Below are 25,989 nucleotides of genomic sequence, written 5' to 3' on the forward strand. Positions count from 1 at the left end.
CCAGTATTGATTTTATTAGGCCACAAAAGGGTCTTAACAATTTTTTAAAAGTCAAAAATCATATCAGGAATCTTTTTAGTCCACAATGGAATGAAACAAAATCAACAAGAGAAGAAATTCTTGAAACTATATAAACAACTAGAAATTAAACAACATGCTCCTGAATCTCCAATGAATCAATGATCAAACTAAAGAAAAAATTTAAAATATTTCTAAAGAAAAATGAAAATGGAAACACAACAGATCAAGGGCTAGGCAATATGCAGTTAGGGATCTAGCTCAGTTGGAAGAGTGCTTGCCTTGCATGCACAGTCCCTGGGTTCAATCCCCAGCACCAATAAATAAAAACATAGATAGGGAATATGCACAAAGGAACAGTAAATGGGCAGTTTACACCAACAAATGTCTACATGCAGAAATATCTCAGGTAAAGAACATAATTGGGCATCTGAAGGAACTAGAAAACAAGAAGAAACGATCCAAATTTAGTAGGTATTAACTAAGATCCATAACAGCATATGTCTTAATTGACAAACTTGGAAACAACCAAATATACTTCAACTGTAAAACACGCATACAATGAAGGTTTCTTCTTTTTCCCTCTCATTTTTATTGGTGCATTACATTTGTACTTATTGATGGTATTTATTATTACATGTTTGTACATTCACACAATATAGCATTATAATTTTGCCCAACATCCCCCCCAACTTCCCACTCCTTAGTCCCTTTGATTTGTAGGAGATCCTATCCCACCTTTGTATCCTTGTCATCATTTAGTTTGAAAACCTAACACACCTGTCAAGATTAAGGAACACTGCTCTTTTGCAGACTAGTTTGGACTTAAATTATTCCAGTTTTAATGAGACATAAATTGTAGAGAACCAAAAAAGAAACTTCTCAAAACCAAAACATTCATTTAGTCTCCATCAAGTGCAGTGACCAGAGAAATTTAGACATTTAGAAATTTAGATCACTTTCAGCCTTCTGTTGAAGGAGGGACTATTCAAAAGTGGGAACAGTCCTGGACCCCAGAATTTAAAAACTCACATGGGGACAGGATAATGCCTCAGAGTGAGTTCCAACGACAATGCAACATTCTCTGTGTGACAGACCCTGTCCAAGTCCTCACAAGAGATATTAATCTTAACCATTTGGAAATCAGGGGCCTGACAGAGAAAGAGATGGTGAAAAGGGGCCTCTCAAAATCATGTCTATCTGATTAAGGCAGAGGCTCTCAATTGCTACATGATGCTACTTCCTGAGTCTCCAGGGATTGCTGAGGACAGCTGTAGGAGTGTCCTGCAGAGCCCTCTGGAGAACCAGCTTGAGGGGCTGCCTCTGCCGCTGCCTAAAGGAGCCAACGAAAAAGTAAATGAGGGGGTTGGCAGAGCTATTAACACAGGACATGACAAGGGCCATCAGGAGAAACCTACAAGGTAATGAATTAATATCATTATGAAACCAATATAATAGGAACCAGTAAATGCCTAGGGGCACAGCAAGGAGGAAGAAGACCAGTGCAGGGAGCAGGATGGTCACATACAGCCTACTTAGCAGCATTGGCCTGGAGCTACAGAGGATTCTGACTAACAGGACCAGCAGAATCACAACCAAAATAATCAGCCATGCAGCACAGGTGAAATCCAATGCCTGACACCTATCAGTGTCAGAATCCTTCAACAGGAAACCATAATAGTTCCCTTCCAGTATGCTCAGCAGCAGGGACAGGGTCAGAGCACAGCACATATGATAGTTGACATGTGTCTTGGTGGATGGAAATGATACCAGATGGGGCACAAGATGGAAAGACGGCACTCAGTGCTAATGGAACTGAGCATGCTCACGCCTGAAATGTAATAAAAGATCATCACAGTGTTTAAGAACTCTGGGAAAGAGACTGAGTGGTTTGCTACTCAGACACCCTTAACATATGCCATGTATGCAGTACTCCATGCACTTGTCCCCACAGCAATTCACATATTTGTCTTATTAAAATAAATGGGCACATTTTGGAATCAGCCAGGAAGAACAACCAGGACATATGAAAAACACAGGAGCTGGGTAGAGGACAACAGAGCAGAGATCTCAGTGTATAGGAATCCCTCTGTGACTCTGAAAAGGCCCCCATTCGTTCAGATTCCCCAAGACTCACACAGAACAGAAGGATCCTAGTGGGAGATGGCAGGATCTTCAGAGTATCAAGGACTATATCCATCCTTCCCACGTTCTCATAGTTCCTATAGACCCGGTTGACCTAGGAGGTTATGAGTGATGAGGGTCCCTGGTGTTCTCCCTCGTGACATATTGGACTTTTACTTTTTATTCGTGGCACTGAACAGAGTTCACATTTATGTTATCAAAGTGTAAGTCTTATTTTCCCTTTTGGTCCCTCACATTATACTCAATGCTCTCTAATACCTGTACCTGCTTGGTTCTCAGTGCTGTCTTTGTTGGTCACTACTATGTTTCTGCTTTCAAGCACAGGTCCTTCACACACCTTTTGTTATAATATCCTCATTTATCATAGGAAGAATCTGAGACCAAATGAATACAAAACATATTTCAGCATAACAGAATGAAAATAAAATACAAAAGAAATTCAAGTCTCCTGGAACACTGTACAAGGTTTTGTCACTGTTCTCTGTCACATGTTTCATTATGAGGGGAGCTCCAGAGAAAAATCTTGCTTTCTGGACAGTGAGAAAGAATCAGAGATGTGGAAGCCACAAATGGCTCCAAACAGCCACAAATGGCTCCAAACTCCTCCTTTCTCATACAACAATACTGAGAGTGATAGACCAGAACAAGGACTGTAGTCCAAGCCTCCCTCACTGTTGAAGGCAACATATCACTGAGCATTGGTAAATGGGACGTGGGTTCTGCCATTCCTTCCCTTTCCCTCCAGGATGGAATGATGATGTATTTGAAGGCCATGAAGGACCATGAGGATGAGGGCACCTCTCTAGACAGAGGGAAGTAGATACTGCAGGGTAACGTGGTGCCTGCCATAATGGAACTGCCAGTTCTGGGTCTGATCAACACCCTCTAGTTAAATTACTACTCTAACTGGTTCCTCTTTGCTGTATCAAATATCACAGCTTAAAATACTTATAAAATGTTTCTTCACTATATACCATTCCCAATTCATTTATGATGGTAGTGAGAGATTACTTTTTAAAAAGCTACATACAGGGAGATACAAATAAACATTCAAACAAACTGGGAGGAGATAAATGAGAATGTATCCATCACTTTGTGAGAGAAAAATTCCCCCCAAAATGCAAAACATGAAAAGGCTATACAAAGAGATGGATTCTTTGGCATTTGCTGTCAGAATGTCATGTTCAACCTTCTCTACCTCCTTGTGCATCCTAGAAGGAGACATTTCTATGTGCCGCTAAGGGAATCCTTTTGCTGTGACTTCTGGTTGCACTTGCCCAAAAATATGTATTGAGAGGAGATTTAAAGGCAGGAGGAGAGAAATTTGGTGATTTTTAATTTCCTGGTTCTTTAGGCTAGGTGGTGAGTTGGCAGTGGCAGTGCTACTGTGTTACTAAGGACACAGATTCTATGTAGCACATTTCCGGTGACCACATTTAAAAAACAAAACAAAACAAAACAAAAACAGCTACTTATTCAGCCATCTCTGAGTCCCAGTGACTTCTCCTTTTGATTTTTTTTTTTAAACTGTTGATTTCAAGTTCCTTCATATCATGTTGCTTGGTGGTTGTGGAGTGAAACTCACCATCCCTTGCAAATTTTCCAAATCTGTCCATATTAATAAATTTTCCTTTATGAGACTTCTCAATTATCTCTTTTAGGCCATTGGTTTCCTACAGAGATGCTGAAAGAAACATAAAACAAAGAAACATTTATAAAGGAGGAAAAACAAGTGACAAATTTATTCACAGGATTTATTTTGGAAAAGCATATGTATACCCCACTCTACTTCCTTGGTTAAGAAAAGCAGAAGATTTCCCTTATTACAGTAAATTTAGACAGTTGTAATGAATAGAGAAATGATCAGATGTTATAAAAACAGGGAAGTCCAAGTTTACAGATTTCATTTCTCCCACAATCAACCGTGAGCACCAAAGTTATAAAGAGGGAGCTTCATATCTCCTGACTTTTCCAGCTACAGCCCCTGTGGATCCTTTCATACCCGACAGCAAAGTAAAGTGTATTATTGCTCATTTGTATATGAACTAGAAGGAAAAAAAGAAATATGATTTGAAAATAAGTTCTTGCTAAATTCTTACCTTTCTTCAATTCTCTTGCCAGCAGTGGCAAGTCCTGCTAAAGGGAAGAGCCTCCTGTACCTTTGACTGTCACTCAAAGACACTTCTCTGCCCTGGAGAAGTGACTGCAGAATCTGAGTGAGGCCTGGTGCTCTAGTGATCATCAAGATGCCAGAAAGCCCTGTGGCTTCCTGTACAGCCCTGCTGACAAATGGAAGTATAGAGTCTGTTGAGTCTTGTTCCTCACAAGATGCTTCTTGACATTTGGTCAAACTCTAATCCCATGTCTCAATCTCTGCCCATCCTCACCCAATCAGGTCTCCTTCTATGGAATTAATTTTGTTTTGAACTTCTTGCTGCATACAGACCATAAATTCCAAGTAATATGAGCTTGAACTGAAAGGCTATATAACTAAAAATAAATCTCATTTTAATTACTTGCCATCTGCAGTCCTCCATGTCCTGACCCACTCTTCTTCATTGTCAGCAGTCACATGTGCTGGCCTACATGTACTTTTTGAATACTGTAGTGCATCACACAGAAGGGGACCGTCTTTCTCAATCCTATTCAGAATCAATATCTTCACTTATTTATTCTTCTAAATTTGTGTTACTTATGGTTTCAAATTTAAATAATAAAGTTAAATTTTGTATATTTTATGTCAAGTCATCTGTATTAATGATAGTATCAATTGATTTCCATGAAAGATACAAAGGATTTTCAATATGGTAGAGAATTTTAAAATGACTGGGGATGTAAAATAGCTGTGATTAATATTCTAAAGACTCTCATGGAAAATGTGGATAGTTTGTAAAAGCAGGTGGATATGACCCACTGAGAGGAAACTCTAAGGGGAAATGATAGAAGTAAAAATCACTCTAACAGAAATGAAGAACGCCATTGAAGAACTGTCATCACTGTTATATGCACAATCTAGAAAAAGATACAATGAACATTTAACTATAGGCTCATTGAAGGAAGATGATAAAAACTTCTCAATCAGAAAAACAAAGATTATAAAACAAAGACTTGAATAAAAATAAAAATAGAATATTCACAAGTTTGGATCCATTAAAAATTGTTAACATATTTATATTCAGAATAACAGAATAAAATGAGAGAAAAAGAAGGGAAAATATTTGAAATAATACAGGTTGAGATTTTTCCCATGATTGTCAGACACCAAACCACAAATGCAAAGCAAACACCAAGCAGGATAAATACAACAAAAAACAAAATAAAAATCTATGTCTAATCATGTTGGATTCAAGTACAGAACATGAAAGACAAAGAAAATCATAAAAGCACCAGAGGAAGCATAGTTTGTAGCACAATTGTATAAACATAAAAACAGAATGATAAAATGTCTGAGACAAATTCTAATAAAAATTCAATGAAGAAATAAATGAATCTACTCTTAGATTTGGAAGTTTTCTCACCCCTCGCGCAATAATTAGCAAATCCAGCAGGCAAAAATTAGTAGGAATTGAATAGTTGGAATTGAAGACCATCTTTAATCAATTGTATCTGATTGACATTCAAAAGTTTGATCTAACGAGTATAATACAACTACTCAAGTTCACAAGAAGCATTCATCAAGCACAACCACAAGCTAGGCAACAAATTTCAAAAACAGAAATCATACAGTGTATATGCTTTCAGGCAATAGTAATTGAGAGATCAGTAACAGAAAGATAACTGGAAACACCCAAAATATTTAGAGGTTAAACGACAAAGTTCTGTGGATCAAAAGAGTAAAGAAGTTTCAAGAGAAATTGAAATTATCTCAACTAAATGAAAAATACTTTTAAATTATAGAAATTTGTGGGATGACATAAAGTAGTCCTTAGAATGAAATTATCACATAGAATCATGTCTTTGCACACAGTAGCAAAGAAAAAGACAAAGATATTTGAATACATATCTTTGAAGGCATAGTACTTGCCTCCTTCTCCACAGAAAACCAAATCAACAACAACAGGAAGGAAGGAAGGAAGGAAGGAAGGAAGGAAGGAAGGAAGGAAGGAAGGAAGGAAGGAAGGAAGGAAGGAAGGAAAAAAAAGGAAAGGAAAAGAAAAGAAAAGAAAAAATTCATTTCAAGGTGAGTGCCCAAGGGAGAACACTGAAACTCAGTAAGGAAGATGTGGGAATGTTGCAGTCCACAGAGACCTAAGGTGTCAACATAGACAAACAAGCACATCAGCCACTGTGGCCACAGACCATAGCTAATGGAAAGGGTAATTGGAAGAATCCCAGTAGACTATCTCCGTCCATTCTGGCTACTTGGCAGTCCTATTCACAAGTGGTTTCTACAGTTGTAACAGGCTTAGAGCCCAGTAAGGGGAACTCCATAGGGCTGCCATGGTATTTTTGCTACAGAGAAAGAACTCACATTGTCTCCCCACACTCCCAGAGAACAGTCTGTGGTAGTGTAATACCATCTTGAGAAAGAGTCTGCACTGCTCTAGGGTACAGGAGACCCACATCCCCAACCCTGGGCTTTCACAAACATTCTATCACACTAGCAAAAATGAATGTAGCCTCACAAATGCAACTAGACTTAGAAGTAGAACTGCAACCCAGCACCCTAGCCTATGCAGTGCCCTACATTATAGGGGACAAGTGCTTCAGGAAAGGTGCTGCCTCCAGCACTGTAGAAGCCATGATGTGGAAACTTACCCAATTTACATTTGATCCTCATTCTCCCTTATCCTCCTTTTACCCACCACCTCCCAGAGAATTGTGGGATTCCCCTGGGATGTATATGTGCCCACTGGGACTCCACAATGGCACTTCAGCAGCCCCATTGCTGCAGCCTTCCCACTGGGACCAGCATGCCACTGCCACAACTGTAAATTATTACCTCATACTCCCAATGCTGATGCCAGTGATTACAGAAGGAGACACTATAAGAAAAATACATTGTGATGTCCAACTGGGACCCTCATGAAAGTAGCCTACCAAACCATAAACTAAAATTGGATGGATTGACTAGAAATGGCTGAATCTGGACACATATAACTTACCAAAATTGAATCTTCAAGACATAGAAAGTCTGAACACGTAAGGAGATTGTATCACTAATAACAAGTCTCCCAAAAAAGAAAAGTCAGAATTAGGTGGCTACACTCCTGAATTCCATCATCTATTAAGGAAGAATACAATGTCTTTTCAAACACTTCAAAAAAATTGAAAGAAGGAAACTCTTCCAAACTTATTTTATGAGTTCACACACACCATGAAGCAAAATCAAACAAGTAAAAAACAAAGAAAAATATAGATCAATATTCCTGAAGAACATAGGTTCAAATTTCTCAGTCAAATACTAGAAAATTAAACCAAACAACACATACAAAAAAATCATCCATCATTATCAAGTTGGTTAGCCAAGGAATGAAAGGATGGTTCAAAATTGAAAATCAAAAATGAAATATATCACATAAAAAGAATAAGGATAAAATTTTATCATTATCTGAATAGAATACAGAGAAGGAATTTGATCAAATTGAACAGCTCTTCATGTTATAAACTCTGAATGAGTTAGATGTAAGAGGAATGAGCCTCAATATAATAAGGACTACATATAATAAAGTCACTGTCAATATCATGTTTATTGGAGAAAATCCTGAAAGCATTTCCTCTAATGTCTGAAACCAGAAAATGCTGTGTACTCTGCTCACTCTTATTCAATATGTTATTGGGAGTCTTAGCCAGATAGTAATTAGGAAAAAGAAAGAAATTGAAGGCATACAAATAGGAAGGCAGAAAGTCAAATTGTAGGCTTGCAGGTGATATGATTTTATAGGGAAATATCTAAACACTCCATCAAAAGACTATTAGATATTATTATGGTTTAGATAGGTGGTGTCCCCGAAAGCTCACGTGGGAGACAATGTGAGAGTGTTCAGACATGAAAGGATTAGATCATGAGAGCTGTAATCTGATTAGTGTACTAATCCACTGGTATGGATTAACCTGAATGGTAACTATAGACAGGTGTGGTTGTCGGCAGGGACTAGAGGAAGTAAGTCACTGGGGCCATGCCTATAGGGTTAATATTTTGCCTTGATGGATGGAGTTCCTCCCTGCTCCTGGATGCAGTGAGCTGAGCAGCATTCCTCTGACACACTCTTCCACCATGATGTTCTGTCAGATCTTGGGCCCAGAGTTATGGAGTCAGCTGACCGTGGACGAAACCTCTGAAACCATGATCCAAAATAATCTTTTCATCCTCTAATTTGTTCTTATCAGGTATTTTGGTCACAGTGATGAGAAAGATGACAAAAACACAGGGCATGCATTTTAATTTCTGGGGCATGGAATTATGTCTGGAACTTGGAAGATGGTCAGCATCTATTTTTCTCAAGAAGCTCCTGCTTGAAAAATCATGCAGTTGTGGGGCACTTTGAAAAGAGTGGCTCATGCATCTGGTTTCACTGGAGTCCTGCAGCCACCACCACTCAAAGGACCAGAGGATTCCCTCTGCAGCAGACCAACCTGAGGAAAGCCTTGCCTTTTGCCCTCATTTAGCCTTAATGGCTTCTCCTGGGGAGAAGAATGGAGGGAAGCAAAAGCTTATCCAAGAATCTCCTTTATTTCAATACCAGTGGTGGATTTTCTTCTTAGTTACACCTTGAGGTATAGCATAGAGGATACCAAGTTTTCTCTAGGAAGAAGGAAAAGATATGAGAGTCCTTCATAGCACATTGTGTGAGCTGTTACTCTTGGAAGTTTATGCATGAATTAAATGAATACTTAAACCTAGTTGATCAAGCACTCTGCTAATTCCATGCATAACAAACACCCTTTAAAGAAACATCTGTCTAGTAGACTCTACATTCTATCTAGGAAATATACTGATTGATTCCTGGGAATGCTGAGTCCTCACATCCTTTGACTGAACTTAGTGTGCCTTGCTCTATCCTTAATGCACTGAGTTCTCTGATGTGTGTGTGTATGTATATACATACCTATTTCCAATAATGCTTATGCTGGTTGAATTTGCCAATATTGCTGCCTATTTTATCATAACACAATGTAAATCAACAAAGTAGCAGTACAACAAAAGCTAATGTAAATGTTAAAAACTAAAAGGTAGATTCAAAAATATTCTTAGTAAAATAGCTGGAAGTCTGAAAACTATATTCTGATGAAAATATTCTGAACATTTAAAAATATCCTTGTGCACACTGCTCTCTCTCTATAATGATAAGATCTCTAAACAATCTGAACTTCAAATAATAGAAAATGCTTCAGGAATATGAGTCCTGAAAGAGAGAGAGGCTAGAAATCTATTTGCTGAACCCTACTTAAAAGAAGTCATTCACTCTTTTTCATTTTTGTTGAATTAATTCAGATAAAAATGAAAATATTTATGTTACAAATTTATCTTACAATTATTACATGTACATTTGCAATTAACCTACAGAGCTGTGGTCCTCAAAGTGTCATAAAGTAGGCTTCCTACTGCAATATCACTTAGTTGGTCTGTTTATTCTGTAAGACTTATACAGCATCCTCCATGTTCCAGCCCTCATGCCTGGCACTGCAGATACAAAGACAATGAACCCACAGTCACAGAGTTCATAGTCCATGAAAGAAAGGAGTCTAGTCTAGTAAAGACTGCCACACAATGTGACACATTCAATCATAGAGATGTCTGGGGGTGTACAAGGGTGTTCACAGGAGGGGCTGATCTAAAAGTTCTAACTTGTTTTTTTTCCAAGAAGAGAAGAATGTCACACCCACCCTTCCAGATAGAGTAAACACATGTTTCAGAGAACTGAGAGAATGTCCACTAAGTGATTCCTCATAATGGGAAACAACTTCAGCAAATAGTTTCCAACTGATGAAATATTAAAATTCATTATGTTGAATTTTCTAATGGCCTATTAGCATCTACCTGCAACTGAGAGGGGTGGCTGTGATGCTCTTTCTGGAAGATGGCATGGCATATATAGTGCATCAGTATCTTTAATACATAAATGCTGGCTGTTATTATTAATGAGATTTGCTTGCTGGTCTCCAGGAGATTACAGTGGAGTATGGAAGAAAAGATCCTCTTACATATATTTTTCATATTGATAATATTGACAAACACAGAAAAGGGAGTAGAGAAGGGGGAGATCTCAGAGTGTACATGCAGCTCTGAGAAGATAAAGCTCCTTCAAATAACTGGAATTTGAACAGATGACTCCAACTTACCATGCAAGTACCTTATTATCAGTCCAATCATGTCTTTGAGGAGTGAAGGGGAAAACTGGATGAGGATAGATGGAAATGGCAGAAGAAATTGATCATGTAGTCCCTTCTCTGCCATCTGGAGTGAAAGTGTGCATATGAATGCATTACTGCTGTGCTAAGAAAACATGAAAGAAATAAAAGAAAAGCCATCCTTGAATGGCCTTATATTGTACTTTATTATTTGTTAGAAAGTCCCATAATGAAAACTTACATTGCTTGATATTCCTATCTAGGCTCCAAAATACCATTACTTGCAGGGATTACTTATACTAATTACTAACAATGCTAAATGGAAAATAAAGGCTCCAGAATAAAAGTACTGAGTATGAAGTGGACTGGGAGATGGTGAACTGTGAGTGAAAATGGGATAGACGCCAAGAAACACCTCGGGGTGGAATTGTGTCAACAGCTTGGATCTCTGAGGTTCTTGAAGTCCTGTACAGGAAATCACTGGGTGGTCCAGTAACTTGATAGGTTCCCATGCCCACCAGGTTTCACTCCATTTTCCCTGAAGACATTTCACAAATTGAGGACAAGCAAGGGTCCTCTGGCATTTCTCAAAGTCAGAAAGGCTCTTCTCCCTCAAAACTGAACAATTCTTCACCTCCAAACAAAAGCGTGGAGGGAAGGCGTGGATAGACACCAAGAATTTTCTTACTTCCAGTTACAGACTTCAGTCTCTGTTCGCATCCCTGTGTTTCTACTTTGGGGTGCTACATGCAGGAAGTCATGCTGATTCCTTAAGAAAATACAAGAGACAGAAGCCTCCCTCTGAAAACTGGGTGCTGGCAGCCTCAAAACTGGGAGTTACCAAAGGGATCAACCAGACCATTCTCCCTTCTGATCCATCTCCCCATATGCTGTCCTTTATTCCAATCATTCAAATCTGCTGTCATGGGTAGAATTCTGCCTCTTGCATTCATTTATTGATATACAGGCATATTATCCCAGAGCTGAACTGCTGAAGACCCAGGTCTCGTGTTTCATTTGCTTTATGAAGTCATTTGTTTTTACTATCCCAAGTAGAAACTGTTGACACATATTGGAATTTTTGAAGAGCATGTCATGATAGAAGTATTTACAAAGATGGGCAGGTTAAGGAAAATAACAAGTGCATGGTGAAACAGGGAAAGAACAAGGGAAGGAACACTGAGGAGACAGGGCAGTTGCAGAGGTGGGAGAGAATGAGCAGAAAGATGGAGAGGCACTGTCTCTGCCAACACAGACTCAGACAGAGAGCCAGGAGATGTAAAACCCAAGTTCCTTTCCTCCTGTCCTCTGCTCTCCTGGGAGGTGTCTCCCTGTGACTCTATTCAACCAGAAAGTTGGATGAAAATAAGTGACTCATAAGTGTCACAGACACCTTCCTCTTGATATGCCAAACCAAACAGAGAAGGAAGAAAGGAAAATTATTTTGGCAAATGACACTATCCCTCAAATCTCCTTCTCTACTTCCTAGAGTCTTCTCTACCTAATTGTCATTGAATTGTTTTTCACAGTTGGAAATTAAAGGGCCACAATAGCAGTTACTAAGAGGTAAATAAGAGAAGGTGGGAAGGGAGAGGCTGAACATGAGTGGCAATTGGGAAGATGCCCAGAAAGATTTCTCTGTGGGTCACATCTTAAACTGCTCTGGTTTCTCATTTGCCCACAATCCTTTGCAGAAAATCAAAGGAAGGGCTGTTTAGCATCTTGATAGCTTTTCTTATTCACTGCCTTTTCCTCTAGCTCCTGTATGCATCTCCTGATTCAGAAGACAGAGAAGGGTTCTTTGGTGTCCCTTAATCTGAGAAAAACTCTCCACTTCAGCACAGATCAGCTCCCCTCCTGTGGATAGAGAAGGAGGGGAATGGAATGAATGGAATGAAAGAATGAAAGAAAGGTAAGGGTATATTCTAAATGCTTTCCTGTTTCCAGTGATTGCTAATATTTTGTACTGAGTTCATATCTCTATGTTTCTACCTTATGATGCTACAAGTAGGGAGTCATGGGCTTCCTTCAGGGAAAGGTCGAAGAGATGATGCCTCTTTGTGAACACTGGGTGCTGGCATCCTTGACAGTGAATGTACTCAGAGGGCTTCTTCAGACTATTTTCCCTTATGATCCATCCCCCCATATTCTCCCCTTTATTCTGGACATTCAAATCTATTATCATAGGGAGAACACTGCTTCATACATTCATTTGCGGACCACAGTTACATGCAGGAATTACATCCCAGAGCTTAGCTGCCATAAACCCAGATTTTATTTTGTTTATTTTTTAGGGGGTGAGGGGTACTGGGGAATGAACTCAGGGGCACTCAACCACTAAGCCGCATCAACAGCCCTATTTTGTATTTTATTTAGAGCTGGTCTCATTGAGTTGCTTAGCTCCTTGCCTTTGCTGAGGCTGGCTTTGAACTCGCAATCCTCCCGCCTCAGCCTCCTGAGCCACTGGGATTATAGACATGTGCCAGGACACCCAGCTCCAAGGTTTTCATTATGTTACTTGCTTTTCAACATTGTTCTTCTTTGCATATTTAAGAAGAAAAAAGGCAACCCCAAAATGAAGTAATTGAGTATTTCTTTAGTTGACTGTTTACAAAGGTAGAGTTAAGAAAAATTTACATGATATGGTAAAGTAGCTTAGGGCGAGCAATAATAAAGCATTATACAGACAAGAGAGAGAGAGAGAAAACAACAACTAGTTGTAGCAGTAGCAGGGGACAACCAAGTAGGAGGAAAAGCACTGTCATTGCAACTCACAACCTTACAGGCAGAGAGCCAGGAGTTGAAACATTCAAATCCCTCTCTTCTTGCCCTTTAGTCTCCTGGAAGAAACTCCCACATGTACCAACTGAGGTTCCCAGAGTGGGGATAACAGAGGTTGTAGATTTCCTCCCATATCCCCTTCTGGTCAACCAAAGTTGTGGGAGATTTTATATCTACAAGACCTCATGTTGGATACATTCACTTCTGATGCCTCTCTGCACACCAGAGAAGGATGTGTTCTTTATTTCACTTGAGGGTCCATGTGAGTTCTCTGGCCTGCAAGACCTGGCTTCCCTTGCAAAACAGGGGAGAGCTTCTATATTCTCATCTGTTCCTGACTGGCTTCCAAAGCACCTCATTATTGCCCTATTTCACTTGCTTCCCTTCCTCTAAATTCTGAAGTTTGTTTATACTAGACTTTCTGAAATACACAATTTTGACAACCAACTTGGATTTAACTTGGGAATTATTTGTATGCTGCCCCACACCTATGTAGATGTAATCAACAGTTCTGTGGTGCTGGGTCAGTAGGGCCAAGAGTGGGCCCTGAGGCAGCACTCCTGAGTTCATCCACAGTGTTAGACCAGGAGAACGCGTTCATCTTTTCTGTGATCTAATTCTGTTCTCTGTATAATAGAAATAATATAAATTTTCTCCTCAGAGGTCTCTAAAGGAATTAAGGAATTCAAAGAGAGAATACTTTATAAATTCTCCATTGTCTATTATCATTCACCCAGGTGTGAGCTAGTTCACTTTCCCTAGTTAAAATATATGCAAGCATCTCTTTTCATTCCAACCCCTTAACTTTTTACTTCTCCTCATAGATTACCCTCACACAAACTTCTACCTGCAAAGCAAACTCTATTGGGAGAGAAAATGGAAAATATTTATATTATACACTTTACAGCACATCATTTAATAGCTTTACTTTAGATGTTTTCATATTTCAAAAACCTTTTATTAGCACTCAGAACTTATCTCTTATTTCTCTGTCCTACAAACTACTGGGCAATTCAGTTCAAACTCACATCCTAACCCCATATTCTGCACCAAATTGTTACAAAGTACCCAGCAAAGCCATTTTTGTTACTTGCTTTTGTGGCCCATCAGTTTCCATTGCAGTTATTTGGATAGACACAAGTAAGTCTTCTAAACACACTCAGTTGTCCACAAAAAGAATAATGATGAATGAAATTTTCTTCACCTAATTTTACCTGAATTTTCTAATTCATTTAATTGTATTTCATTTTTATTTTTCTATTTAACCCAAGTCTTCTGCTACCATTAGTCTCCTTATTCATGCATCCATTCACTGAATAACCACTGAGAATACAGTGTGTAGCACCAAATCTCGACAAATGGATAAACATAGTGTGGCTGTCCTCTGTGGCTGACACACTGAGACATTTCTATGACACACTTAGCCATTACTAGCCTACCAGGCCCAATCACCCTCATACCTGCTCTAACAAGAGGTCTCATTCATATCAGATCCCCAAAGCAGTCTTTGTTCTCCTATATACAGCATTTTTACTTGTGAGTATGGTCTGGAATCATCTTTGCCTCTTAAAATTCTGAACCTAAGAGAAAAATTCTGGTCCAGGACAGGCTAATGCCTTTATCCACAGTTCTTTCCTGGTATCTCAGATCCTATCCCAGACTTTTCCTTTCTCAAGAAACTCTGGAGACATGGCATAAACTCTAGCAGGAACAGGAGGGGGTCCATGTGCATGATTGGACCATAGAATATTCCTGTCAGTAGATGAACCCGTGCAGTAGCAGCCAGCACAGCGTTTACAGTCGACATGAACTGGGTTTGAGTCCAGGACCCCAGACTCCCTGGGCTTCTTTTAAATAATTTTTACAAGCATCTGTGTCCTCCCCTGTGACACAGGGACAGTAATTCCCACACAGCAGGGTGGTCCTGGGACTCAGAGGTTATGCAGCAGGAACTCATGACTTTCTTTTTGTTCTTAGCAGCTCCAGTGGAGGGTTTCTGAGCATAAGTCCAACCACCCCAGCCGAGGGGACAGAATTCACAATGGTGAACGGAAGTAACTGGACTTTTCCTCAACCTGTCAACTTTTGGACCTCGATCGGGGGCTTGCCAACCCTCATCATTGCACAGATTGGGCTGGTGGGAAATGCAGTTGTGCTCTGGCTTCTGGGCTTCCGCATGCACAGGAATGCCCTCTCAGTCTACATCCTCAACCTGGCGGGAGCCGACTTCCTTTTTCTCTGTTTTCATGTTATAGTTTCTCTGAACAAACTCAACCTCACTTTCCTTTCCTTTCTCGCCTTCATCCTCAAGCACTTACCCATTGTAATGACCTGTTCCTACCTTACAGGCCTGAGCGTGTTGAGCGCCATTAGTGCTGAGCGCTGCCTGTCCATCCTGTGTCCCATCTGGTACTGCTGCCACCGCCCGATTCACATGTCAGCTGTCATATGTGCCATACTCTGGGCCCTGTCCCTGCTACTGAGCATCCTGGATGTGTACCACTGTTCCTTCCTATCTACGAATTTCAACTATTGGTGTCAGACATTTAGTTTCATCACAGCTGCATGGCTGATAATTTTATTTATGGTTCTCTCTATATCTAGCCTCACCCTGCTCATCAGAATCCTCTGTGGCTCTCGGAGGGTGCCACTGACCAGGCTGTATGTAACTATTGGGCTCATAGTTCTAGTCTTCCTCTTTTGTGGCCTGCCTATAGGCATCCTAAGGTTTCTGTCATTGTGGATTCATAATAATGATGCGATTCTGCATTTTTTTAAGAGGATTGCTTTATTTCTGTCCTGTATTAACAGCAGTGCCAAACCCATCATTTACATATTTGTTGGCTCCTGTAGGCGGGGACAAAACCTTTGGCGGCAGCAACCATCGCTCAAGTTGGTTCTGGAGAAGGCCTTCCAGGACATACCTGAGGTTAAGAAAAGTGGAGAAAGTCTTCCTCAGGAAACAACAGAGAGTACAGTTGTCCTTTAATGTAGTGATTCTGCAAGTTCAAGTAAAGCATTGTTTCAAAGAAGTATTAACTCTGGAAGATAAATAGATGATTGTATTAGGTGAAAACTTTACATTGATATAGATATATGTAGAGAGAGATATAGAAATAGAGATGTCATTTATTGACGTGTTATCTGTGGCTGCTTTCATATGACAACAGCAGAGATAAATACATTGTAACAGAAATCAAGTGGCTGCAAAAACTAAAATACTCATTAATTTATTCTTGTTAGTGTGTGTATGAAATTATCACAATCATAAGTTCTATTTAGTGTAGGGCTTCTGTGTTTGGGATTGGGGTCTCTAATAATTGATTAGCATGACTTAAGCATGATTGTGGCATGCTTGGTGGCTAGGAAGTTTCTGTGCATAGGCACAGAATGCCTGGGTGCTAGGAAATGTCTGTGCAAAGATACAGAATGCCTGGCTGGTGGGAAACTTCTGTGTAAAAGACATGGGATGCCTGGCCACTCTAGCAATGTTTTTCTTGAGGAAGCTCTGTGTTGAAAGTTTTATCAGTTTTGACTTTGATCTTAGCACATAACTCCTGGGAATAAAGGAACTTGCTTACTAGATAACTACAAAGCTTCACCAAGCTTTGGTGCTCCTGGATCTGCCTGCTTAACAGTAACTTTAGACAATGGATTTTCTTAAGAGCTGCACAAAGCTCCTGACATTGTGTATTGAAACTGAAGTGAAACTTCAGACTAAGTAACCTTACTAATACTCTAAACAATAATGTAGTTATGGTACAAATGACCGAATGTAACCTATTGGTATAAGTAAACATGGTTGCTTGGACAAGCAGCCACTTTCCTGCCTCTGCTCCTTGTCTCTGAGTCTCCCCTTATTATTATTCCTTACAACTGTTGACCAACACTGGGGCATAAGAAGAGTTCTCTCCCCAAATGGCCTCCCAGTCCACAGAGAGTTTGAGACAACAAAATTTGCTCAAATAGAGACCTTTCTGGATATTGACAGGTAACCGAGAAAGAAAGTAGATTACTTATGCCTGAAAAAGGCTTTTCATGCATGTCTTTCATCTGCTGGCACAGATCCCTAATCAGTCAGCTATGGGTAATTCTCTGATGTCTCAACGACATCACTGAGCCAAGCTTTATCTCCTACTTAGCAAGGCTGGACATACCGCAATAATGCTGATCTTGCTGCTTTGCTGACAGAGATAAGCTCTTGCTGTCTTTTTTATCCAAAAAGTGCATTACTAAATTTAAAAGATTTGGAAAAGATAGGTGAAATGTTTCATGAGGAGCCACAATCTTCTATTCCTGTGCTTCAAGCCTGGTTTCTTGTCATGACACTATGGATAAGACTTCTGTTTCTCAACCTGCCTGCTCTTTTCCCTCTGTGCCCAGACATGTGGCCTCTTTAAATCAGTGCAGCTCCAACAGCAACTTGCTGTCCCTAGCTCTTCTAGAGCCTCTCCAGTACACTCTATTAACTAATTCACTGCCAGTGCCACTGCAGCTGGCTATTGGCAACCACCCTGCCCCCAGCTAGAGTCGACTTAATTGAGTGTTTGGGACAAGCTGTTGAGGAAGGGTAGTCTCATATGTTAGCTGTAAATTCTACTAACCAACCAAAATATGAACAGTTACCTTTTGCTGTATTTAAAAAGATTACAACCTACCAACCTAGGGCAAAAGGAGGGGGAATCTATTTTTCCAACCTCCACCCCAAAATCCTCTATTACTCAACTGATTATAATTCCCTATGTTTCAGCTCAACAAACTTTAAATGAAAGGGAAAATACAAAGTTTAACTCTACCGTTATTGAAACATGTTTATCAGTTACTAAAAGTAAACCTAAACTAACTCTTTGTTTAAATGAAAAGTCATTTACAGAGTTATCAGACACAAATACTAATGTCATAGTAATAAATGCTTTTATGGTATGGCTTTATGTATGACGTTCAGAGGCCACCCTGGTCTGGGGCAAAAAAAATTTTAAAATTTTAAAAAAATAATCAAGTGTCCAAAAGCTCCCTGTGGCTATCATGTGCTATCCTTTCCAATCCACAACAAATCATTACTTATATTCAACCATACGTGGAAAATATTACAAGATTTGCAAGATTAAAACAAAAAGAAAAAATAACTCAAAAAAATGTAAACTGCAACACCATGCTTTAAGAAAATTATTTTATAAAAGAAAAGATAATGGTTATAACAGTTTTACTTATTTGTAGCTTCTGCTAAATCTCTAATTTTCCTAGCCTTATATTTAAAATCGTATAGGTGCTATACAATTTATTAGGTTTATTAAAAACCAGTTCAGACATAAAAAAGGTTTTTTTGCATCTATTGAGATGATCAATAAACATAATTTATCATATTAAGAGACTTAAAAACAAGAATCATATGATCATCTCAATAGATGAAGAAAGGCCATTTGACAAAATACAACACACCTTCATTTCAAAACACTAGAAAAAGTAGTGATAGTAGGAACATAACTCAACATCTTAAAAGCTATATATGCTAAACTCAAGGCCAGCATTATTCTAAATGAAAAAAAAATTGAAAGAATTCCCTCTAAAACCTGGACTAAAACAAGAATGTCCTCTTTCACCACTTCTATTCAACATCATACTTGAAAATCTAGCTAGATCAATTAGGGAAAAGAAAGAAATTAAAGGGATACAAATAGATAAAGAAGAACTTAAAGTTTCATTATTTGCTTATGCCATGATTCTGAATCTAGAAAATACAAAAAAAAATCCACAAGAAAATTTCTGGAACTAATAATAAATTCAGCAAAGTAGCAGGATATAAAATCAACACCCAAAAATCAAGCACATTCCTATACATCAGTGATAAATCCACTGACAGAGAAATTAGAAAAACTACCCCATTCACAATAGCCTCAAAAAAATAAAATACCTAGAACTCAATTTAACAAAAGAGGTAAAAGACCTCTACAATGAAAACTAAGAACATTAAAGAAAGAAATTGAAGAAAACCCCAGAAGATGGAAAGATCTCTCAGCTCCTGGATAGGGAGAATTAATATTATAAAAATGGCCATACTACCAAAAGTATTATACAGATTTAGTGCAATTCCTATTAAAATTCCAATGACATTCTTCATAGAAATAGAAAAAGCAATCATAAAATTTATTGGAAAAAATAAGAGACTCAGAAAACCTAAAACAATCCTTAGCAAGAAAAGTGAAGCAGGAGGCATCACAATACCAGACCTTAAACTACACTACAGAGCTATAGTAATAAAAACAGCATGATATTGGCACTAAAATAGACTTGTAGACCAATTGTATAGAATAGAGGACACAGAAACAAACCCACATAAATAGTTATGTCATACTAGACAAGGTGCCAAAAACATTCACTGGAAAAAAGATAGCCTGTTCAACAAATGGTGCTGGAAAAACTGGAAATCTATATGTAGCAAAATGAAATTAAACCTTGATCTCTCACCCTGCACAACTCAAAGTGTATCAAAGACTTAGAAACTAGAACAGAAACCCCGTGCCTAATAGAAAAAAATTAGGCCCAATTCTTCACTACATCGGTCTGGAAACTGACTTCCTTAACAAGACTCCTACAGTGCAAGAAGTAAAATCAAGAATCAATAAATGGGATGGATTCAAATTAAAAAGCTTCTTCTCAGCAAAGGAAAGAATCAATAATGTGAGCAGAGAGCCTACAGATTGGGAGAAAATCTTTACCACATGCACCACTGATAAAGCATTAATCTCTAGGAAAAATAAAGAACTCAAACGCATACACACATACACAAACACACACACACACACACACACACACACAAAAGCAAATAACCAATCAATTAATGGGCTAAGGAAGTGAACAGACACTTCATAGAAGAAGAAATACAATCAATCAACAAATATATGAAAAAGTGTTCAACCTCTCTAGCAATTAAAGAAATGCAAATCAAAACTACTCCAAGATTTCATCTCACTCCTGTTAGAATGGCAATCATCAAGAATACAGACAACAATAAATGTTGGCAAGGATGTGAGGGAAAAGGTACACTCATACATTGCTGATGGGACTGGAAATTGGTACAACCACTATGGAAATTACTATAGAGATTCCTCATAAAACTTGGAATGGAACCACCAATTGTTCCAGCTATCCTACTCCTTGAATTATACCCAAGGGACTTAAAATTAGCATACGACAGTAATGCAGCCACATCAGTGCAGCTCAATTCACAATATCTAAACTATAGAACAAACCTAGGTGTTCTTTAATAGATGAGTGGATAAAGATAATGGGGTATATATGCTCAATGGAATATTATACAGCTTTAAAGAAGAGTAAAATTATGGCATTTCCCAGTAAATGAATGGAGTAGGAGAATATCATGCTAAGTGAAATAAGCCAATCCCAAAAACCAAAGACCAAATGATTTCTCTAATATTCAGATGCTAATTCACAATAAGGTGATGGGGAGGCGGGGGACTAGAGAAGAATAGCATTACCTTAGATTAGATAGAGGGAAGTGATGGGAGGGAAGAGGAGGGTATGTGAGGATACAAAAGATAGTAGAATGAAACAGACATTATTACATTAGGTATATATGTGACCGCATGACCAATATGATTCTACAACATGTCCATTCAGAAGTTCTATTAAATACAACAAATCAGTAAAATATAAATATGTATATATTTTACTGATATATATATAAACAAAACTTAAGTTCTTTGAAGAGAACAACAAAATAAATACACCTCTAGTAAGGCTAGGGAATAAAAGATATGATGCAAATTACTAATAACAGAAATGATCACGAGTTCAGAGCCAGCCTCAGAAAAACTGAGATGCAAAGAAACTCAGGGAAACCCTGTCTCTAAATAAAATACAGAATAGGGCTGGGAATGTGGCTCAGGGGTCAAATACCCCTGAATTTAATCACCATTAGCCCCCCCCCCAAAGAAAAAAAAAGAAAATTGATATCACTACAGATCACGCTGTCATTGAAAGGCTTGTAAGCTAATATTAGGAACAATTCTATGACCCAATGTTAATAATGTGGATGATATGTACTGATTTTTTAATAATACATCTACCAAAACTCACATAGTAAGATATAGCTGAATACACCTGCATCTATTGAAGAAATTGACCCAACAATTATTAACCACCCTAAGCAAAAAAGGTTTAGTCTCAGATGGTTTTACTGATGAAGTATAGAAAAGATGGAAAGAAGAAAAGACACAATACAGTGTCTTCCAGAAAAATAGAATCAGGGGGAACATTTTTCATCTCATTTTATGAAGCCAAAATTACCCTAATATTAGAACTAGACAAGAACTTTAGTAGGAAGATCATATAGTTCCTCATCATTAAGGATGATATTAGCTATCTTATTGGTCATATTTTCCTTCTTACATTTTATGATGTTTGTGAAACACTTCTGAAAGGGATGAATATCTAAATTGAAAAATGACCCTTTAAAGTCAATAAGAAAATAACCAGCAAAATTACAAAATAAAGGAAATTCTTAATTCTTGCCAAAGAAGATATATAGATGGAAAATCTGCATAAGAAAAATATGATATGTACTATAATATGTGTTTGAGAATTACGTATTAAAAAATTATATCCTACTACATATGTTTTAGAATGACTAAAATCTAATCACGGGCAATATTAAGTTCTGAAGAGAATGTGGAGCAACAGGAATTCTTACACATTGATGGGAATACAAAATGGCACATATTTTAGAAGACAGTCTTCAAGTTTCTAAAACTACCAAATATTGACTTATCCTAAAACCCAGCAGTCATGTTTCTAGTTATTTACACAAGTGAGTGGCAAACTTTCACACAAAAGTCTGCACATATATTTATGCCATCTTTCATCATTATTGAAAAAACTTGGCAGCAACCAAGATATTCTGATTATCAAAATGTGAACCTCCCAAAAATAAAGTCTTATTCCTCAATTAAAAAATGAGCTATCAGTTTATAAAAAACATGGAAGAACCTTAAATGTATATTGCTAAGTGTAAGAAGTTAATCTGAAAAGAGCTACACACTGTGTGATTACAACTAAGTAGAATTCTAAGGATGGTAAAACTATGTAATAAAAAGCTCAGTGATATCCTGAGGATCTGGGGAAAGAGAGGGAAGTTGGTGAAGCACAAGACATTTTTAGGGCATTAAAATACTCCGTATGGCACTGAAATAGTAAATATATGTAATTCTGCTTTTATCTAAGTGTATTGAACAGTATAATGCAAGGAATGAACCCTAGTGGTAACTATGGCCTTCCGTTTATAATAAAGTATCAGATAGGTTTATCAATTTTAATAAGTACACCACACCATGAAAAAAATCAATAGCAATAAAAACTGTATAGGGGTAAAGCTGAGAAGAGCAGATATATGGAAACCTTCCATACTTTCTGTGCTATTATTCTGTAAACCTAAAAAGTGCTCTCAAAATCATAAAAAAAATTAGTAAACTATCAAATGGATACATATTTGTAATACACAACTTCCAAAGGACTTATATTCAGCATCTGGTATAAATCCCTAAAAATTAACAGGGAAAAGTGGAAATAATAAAAAATGTAAATTATGAGTAGCCACTGAGTGAATAAAATGATGTTCAATTTCATAAATTATTAGAGAAATGCAAATTAAAACAATAAAATACTACTTTACACTCACTATAATGACCAGAATTCAAAGGACTGACATGACAATACCATGTTCATCAGGTGCATGTGCAGCAAGTGGATTCCCATGCTCTTCAGATGAGAATGTAAAATAGTAGAGTGACTTGAAAAGCAGTTGAACAATTTCTTATTTATACTTATCTTATGATCTAGCAATTTTGCTCTATGTTTTTTAATCCAAGAAAATGAGATCATATGTCCACAAAAATCCTTGAATAAGAATGTACAGAGCTGAAGATGACCCAGAGCAATTAATAAGAAAATGGTTAAACAGTGGTACTTCTGAACTCAGTTTTATAGTGCTGATATAAGAAATGAAATGAAAAAATCAACCCCAAAAATGTAATAATGAGTGAAGGAAGCTAGGAATAGAAAATGTCCACAGTATATTTCTAAACAAATAAAATCAAAGATGGGCAAAACTGATATTTGGTGATAAAAATAGAAATAATGGTGGCCTCAGATAATGGGCATGTGGTAACAAAGCATCTTTCAGAGGTATAAAAATGTTTTGTTTCTTGAAAGTGTTTCAGGTCACCTGTGTGTATTTTTCTACCAAAAAATATCAACTATATAATTGTGATATTTACTCATCACTCTATCATAATTTTGACATCGGAAAAATAACAAAAGAGCATTAAACAAAGAAACTTTAAAAATTAATGTATTATTTTCATAGAACATGGAGAAAATTGTATTAAATTAAAATTAATTAATTAATGAAGCATATATAATGGGAGCTTTTTGGAATAAAAGACAAATTTGACATAAACCCTGTCCTCCAAGAATAATTAATCTGGTAAATCCCTTCAAAAGCCTGCCATAAGGAATTAGAGAGCTCCCAGAGAGAGAATCTATTTTTTTTAATTTTTTAAAAAATATTTATTTAGTTGTAGATGAACATACAGTATCTTTATTTATTTTTATGTGGTGCTGAGGATCAAACCCAGTGCCTCACACTTTCAAGGCAAGCACTTTACCACTGAGCTATAGTCCCAGCCCCCAGAAAGAGAATCTCTAAAGGCAAAAAGGAAAGGTACCTGGGATGCTGATGCAGGATATGTGAAAAGAAGCCACGGAAGAGAGTCTACCTCAAAATGTACACATGCAAGGTTGTTAGTTATCTGTTCATAATGCACAACTTCATGTACAAGAAATTTAAAAAATGGTGAAAGCAATACATTTAAGGATGAAGTATTCAGTTCCAGTGAGTAGAGATTTAGCACAGGTTTAAATTTAAAAGTCTTCGGTTTATTTATTTATTCCTTAAGGTACTTATAAAATAAAAACTTATTAGGTTGGGGAGATATTCTAAGCCTGCCAAAATTAAAAAAGAGTGTCCTTTTAAGCCCAGATTGAAATTTAATTCTTTTAGTTTTAAGACATATGCAGATATATATGAGAAGAAATGATTAAAAATGTAACATTCATCTCTTTCAGGTGCAGTGTTCAAAGAAATGCAGAGTTTTCCTGCATTGCTCACAGACTTCTGATCAAAGACAGATTGGTCAATGTGGGAACGGTCCGAACCCCAACATTGTCGAAATTCACATGGATGGGGTAAAGACTCTGAGTAAAGCCATTGCAGAGACATGAAATCACCATTTGTTTAACAATCCTGTCTCAGTCCTCATGAGGATGATTATTATCTAACTGTTTAAAGATAAGAGGCCAGGAATGAAATCAGTTAAAAAAAATCTCCAAATCTGATTATGAAAGAATTTGGCTGTCAAAGCAAATCTGTCTGATCAAAGCAAAAGCTCACTGTCCCACTCTGTTGCCTGCCAAGTTTTCCTGAGGAGGATTTCCACATTGATCCTCTTCTGGAGTGTCCTGCAGAGCCCTCTGCAGAACTAGGATGTTCTGCTGCCCTTGAAGCCACTGGTTGGTGCAGATGTTCACAGGGCAGGATATGTAGAAACGGAAAATGTGCCAAGACAATGTGTCTATACGAATCTAAATCCAGAGTAACAAGAACCTTTGGATGCTTGTGGGCAGGCCACAGATGAGAGCCTAACAGTATGAGCACCCTGTACCATAGCCCACTCAGTAGCATTTACTAGGAAATACAGAGGATACTGACCAGCGGGACTGGGCTGGACCCTGAGAGAATCATAAAGAAACAAACAAAAGAATCACCACATGGCTGTGATGAAATCAAATGTCTGACAAGAATCATAGTCTGTGGGAGGCCAACCTTACAGGTAACTGAGTTACACTCCCAGCTGGGTGCTGAGGCGCTCAGTCACAGAAATGGGTGTGTCTTGCTACAGCCCCATGGATGAAGCTATGCTCACCTGTTCCTTTATAATATAACTCCTTGCCCTGTTTAGGATAGAATCTTCCATGGAAGTGCCTTGTGTGTGTCCCCTCCTCTTACTGTGCCCTTGGGTGTGGCCTACCCAGGTGTCAGTCAACCTGCTGACAGTGGACATCATGAAGATAGACTCAGCCCCCTGAAATCTGACCCCTTGCCTCATTTAAATAGCTTCTCCTCAATAAAAGGGGTCAGCGTGTGCTCTCGCTCTCTCTCTTTCTGCGGACCCTTAAGGTCAGAGGAGCCGTCACAGCAACCCCAAAGAAAAAGGTATTTGTGTCTCTTGTGTGGTTATTTCGTGCAGCCCAGTTAGCCCAGTTTAACTAGAGTGACCCCTGAGCCTTTTAGTCTTGAGAACAGAAACCCGGCAATAGTCAAAATGCTCTTACAGAAAGTGACAAGAGTTCTCTAGTGGAATGCTCAGCAGCCAGGACAGGGTCCAGAGCAAGGCACATATGACAGCTGATATGATACCAAATGCACAACAGGACAGATATATCTTGTTTGTTGCTAATGGCATGAAGCATGCTCAGGCCTGCAATGTAAGCGAAGGTCAACACCATGTTGAAGAAGTTGTGTCTGTAGATATGGATAAAATGGAAGGTGATGAGATTTAATAGGGCATTTATAATGTGGCAGTGAAGGAGAAGAAATTCCACTGCAGCCACATTGATGCTGAAGACGGAGAAGGCATTTCTGCACATGAGGGAGCCCTGGGGACAAAGCACAACCAT

The 25,989-nt window shown here is 38.2% G+C and overlaps 1 protein-coding gene and 1 pseudogene across 1 annotated transcript; one reads left to right on the forward strand and one right to left on the reverse strand.

The window, feature by feature from the left end:
- Window positions 1-1,254: 1,254 nt before the first annotated feature.
- On the reverse strand, window positions 1,255-25,989 carry LOC143641370 (mas-related G-protein coupled receptor member X2-like; annotated as a pseudogene).
- On the forward strand, window positions 15,278-16,225 carry LOC143389750 (mas-related G-protein coupled receptor member X2-like). Its single transcript, XM_076842590.2, has one exon. The coding sequence runs from the start codon at window positions 15,278-15,280 to the stop codon at window positions 16,223-16,225; it is 948 nt and encodes a 315-aa protein (XP_076698705.2).

This window comes from Callospermophilus lateralis, chromosome 2 (genome assembly GCF_048772815.1).
Source record: "Callospermophilus lateralis isolate mCalLat2 chromosome 2, mCalLat2.hap1, whole genome shotgun sequence".
NCBI lineage: Eukaryota > Metazoa > Chordata > Mammalia > Rodentia > Sciuridae > Callospermophilus > Callospermophilus lateralis.

What these genes read in the sequence shown, in the direction of transcription:
- LOC143389750 (XM_076842590.2), top strand. Translation starts at nt 15,278, where the DNA reads ATGGTGAACGGAAGTAACTGGACTTTTCCTCAACCTGTCAACTTTTGG.